Raw genomic sequence first — 2,672 nt, forward strand, 5'->3', positions numbered from 1 at the left:
AAACTCTGCCATCTTCTCTTGAAAAGCTGTTCTTTTCTTTTGAGTGTAAAGTGAAGTGATTGTCTTTTGAAAGGGAGTTGTTCTCTGCTTCAGGGAAGCTGTAGTTCTTCTTTACTCTAAGGCTATCTTAGTCCTCTTTTGGAAATCAGTTGCCTTCTTCTTCTGGGAAACTTGTCTAGGAAAGCCATTGGTGTCTTCGTGAAACTCTGCCATCTTCACTCGGAAAGCTATTGTTCTTTTCTCTTGAAGCTGGCGTGGTCTTAGAGGTTCTCCTGGAAGGAGCTCGTAGTCGTCTCCTAGAAGGCAGATGTGTTTCGATTTTGGGAAACTGCACATTTGTCCTGGAAAGCCATTGGCGTCTTCGTGAAACTCTGCCATCTTCTCTTGGAAAGCTGTTCTTTTCTCATGACAGTCAAGTGAAGTGATTGTCTTTTGAAAGGGAGTTGTTCTTTGCTTCAGGGAAGCTGTAGTTCTCTTCTCTTGGAAGGGTCTATTTTCGTCTTCTTGAAGGCAGTTATAGTCGTCTTCTGGAAGGCAGCTCTGTTTTGCTTCTGAGAGACTGCACACGCCAACTGGAAAACCGTTGGGGTATACTTGAATCGCTGTCATCTATTGGAATTCTGTCGTAGTCGTCTATTCGTTTTGGGAAGCTGGGCACTTCGAATGGAAAACTATTTGTAGTCCTCGCTGAAATCGGTCATCTACTTCTAGAAAGTTCTCATTGTCTCTTTCTGCTCTTGTAGTCTATTTCTGCAAAGCAGTTGTCTGGAAATAAGCGTTCGTCTTCTTAAAAGTCTTTAGCGTCTACATGAAATTCGTCAGTCTTCTGAAGTTCTTTTCTCCTGGAATGCTGGTCATGATCGTAGTGGTTGTCTAATGAAAGGGAGTTGTTCTTTCCTTCTGGGGAACTAGTAGTCTCTTCTCCTACAAGGCTGTTGTAACCGTCTTCTGGAAGGCTCTTCTTGAGCCTGGTTCTACCGTAACTCTCCTGGAAAGCTCTTGGAGTCTCAGGGAAATTCTGCGATCTTGTTCTCCTCTCCTCGTCTACCTTGGTCGTCCTCGTGTTGTAGTCGTCTTCTGGAAGTCTTCTGGAAGTTGCTCTTCTGCGAACTTTGCTTGGAAAGCTTTCGTTCTCATATTCTGGAGAACAGTTCTCTTCTTCTTCATCCTCTTCTCCTGGAAAGCCGACATCTTCTCCTGGATAGCTGTCATCCTCTTCTCCTAGAAAGCCGTGATCCTCGTCGCCTGGAAAGTTTTTGTTCTCTTCTTCTGGTAATCTGATGAACTCGTCTCCTGACAAACTGTTTTTCCTCATCTCCATCATCCGTTTTTTCTTAGGGGAAACAAAATGTTACTCATTCTTGTATATCAGTCCCAGAAGAGCAACACAGTCGTGGGACGGAATGTGACGTTTGCCTAGAACAGAATATGTCAGATAGGTATTTTCAACATTTTTTAATCCTAGAAATTACCATTTTGATGATCGTCCCCATTATAGAACCTACAAATTGTCCAGCTGTTCTGTCGGAAGGAGTAACTCATCTGGATTATTATAATTCTGATGCTTGCCATTACACATCTCTTAATTCCCTTTAACATCGAACTAGGTAATTTTGAAGCAAATATATAAATTGATTAATTTCATATGTTCTCCTCAGAGAATCCACGATCGATAACCATGGTTGATTGAATATCGATTCCTGAAAAATATATGGTTAGGTCGGTCCTCGCTTTACACGGTGCATTTGTTTTACTCACCATAAGAATGTAGTGGGCTTTCTCTGCCATCATTCTGGATTATCCACTGAATGTGAAGTACAATGAATTTGCTTACAAACGCAGAGGTATGGATGATCTTGAAGTTCCTTCCGAAGTCGTTTGTCAACCAAAGTTGTCTTGGGGTCTTGCGAATCCGAAAGATGGATGTGATTTATTCCATTTGTAATACTTCAACTTTGATGCCTATAAAAGAATAAACTACGCCTTCTTCTTACTCGCTGCTGCAACCCTCCTGTATGTCTTATGATTTCCATAGCAATTTTTATTGAAGGTGGTTATTGTTGATTGCACTGGTGATTCTTTGATGCCTATAAAAGAAATTGTTATGCTTGTCTCATCTTACTCGCTGCTGTCTCATTTCTGTTCATCTTCTTGAAGATCTTTCTGGCTGCATAAGTCACGAAAATATGTTTTGTGGCCTCCATAGTTATTTTTTTCTTGAAGCTGGTTATGGTTGATTGCATTTGTGATTCTTTGATGCCTACAAAAGAAGTTGTTATGCTTGTCTCATCTTACTCGCTGCTGTCTCATTTCTGTTCATCTTCTTGAAGATCTTTCTGGCGGCATAAGTCACGAAAAGATGTCTTGTGGCCTCCATAGTTATTTTTTTTTTGAAGCTGGTTATGGTTGATTGCATTTGTGATTCTTTGATGCCTACAAAAGAAGTTGTTATGCTTATCTCATCTTACTCGCTGCTGTCTCATTTCTGTTCATCTTCTTGAAGATTTTTCTGGCGGCATAAGTCACGAAAAGATGTCTTGTTGTCTCCCATAGTTATTTTTTTTTCTTGAAGCTGGTTATGGTTGATTGCATTTGTGATTCTTTGATGCCTACAAAAGGAGTTCTTATGCTTATCTCATCTTACTCGCTGCTGCTTCATTTCTGTTCATCTT

At 40.7% G+C, this 2,672-nt stretch overlaps 1 protein-coding gene across 1 annotated transcript; it reads right to left on the reverse strand.

Annotated features, from left to right (window-relative positions):
• Nucleotides 1-327: 327 nt before the first annotated feature.
• Nucleotides 328-2,016, reverse strand: LOC123308209. Its single transcript, XM_044890785.1, has 3 exons — nt 1,759-2,016; nt 1,473-1,700; nt 328-1,416 (listed from the first exon to the last, which is right to left on the reverse strand). Exon 3 carries the CDS (start codon nt 1,322-1,324, stop codon nt 788-790), a length of 537 nt encoding a protein of 178 aa, XP_044746720.1. The 5' UTR covers nt 1,325-1,416; nt 1,473-1,700; nt 1,759-2,016; the 3' UTR covers nt 328-787.
• Between the last annotated feature and the right edge of the window lie 656 nt (nt 2,017-2,672).

The sequence above is a fragment of the Coccinella septempunctata genome, chromosome 2 (assembly GCF_907165205.1).
Source record: "Coccinella septempunctata chromosome 2, icCocSept1.1, whole genome shotgun sequence".
Classification (NCBI taxonomy): Eukaryota; Metazoa; Arthropoda; class Insecta; order Coleoptera; family Coccinellidae; genus Coccinella; species Coccinella septempunctata.

Excerpts from the sequence above, each read along its gene's own strand:
- LOC123308209 (XM_044890785.1), bottom strand. The coding sequence starts at position 1,324 with ATGATGGAGATGAGGAAAAACAGTTTGTCAGGAGACGAGTTCATCAGA.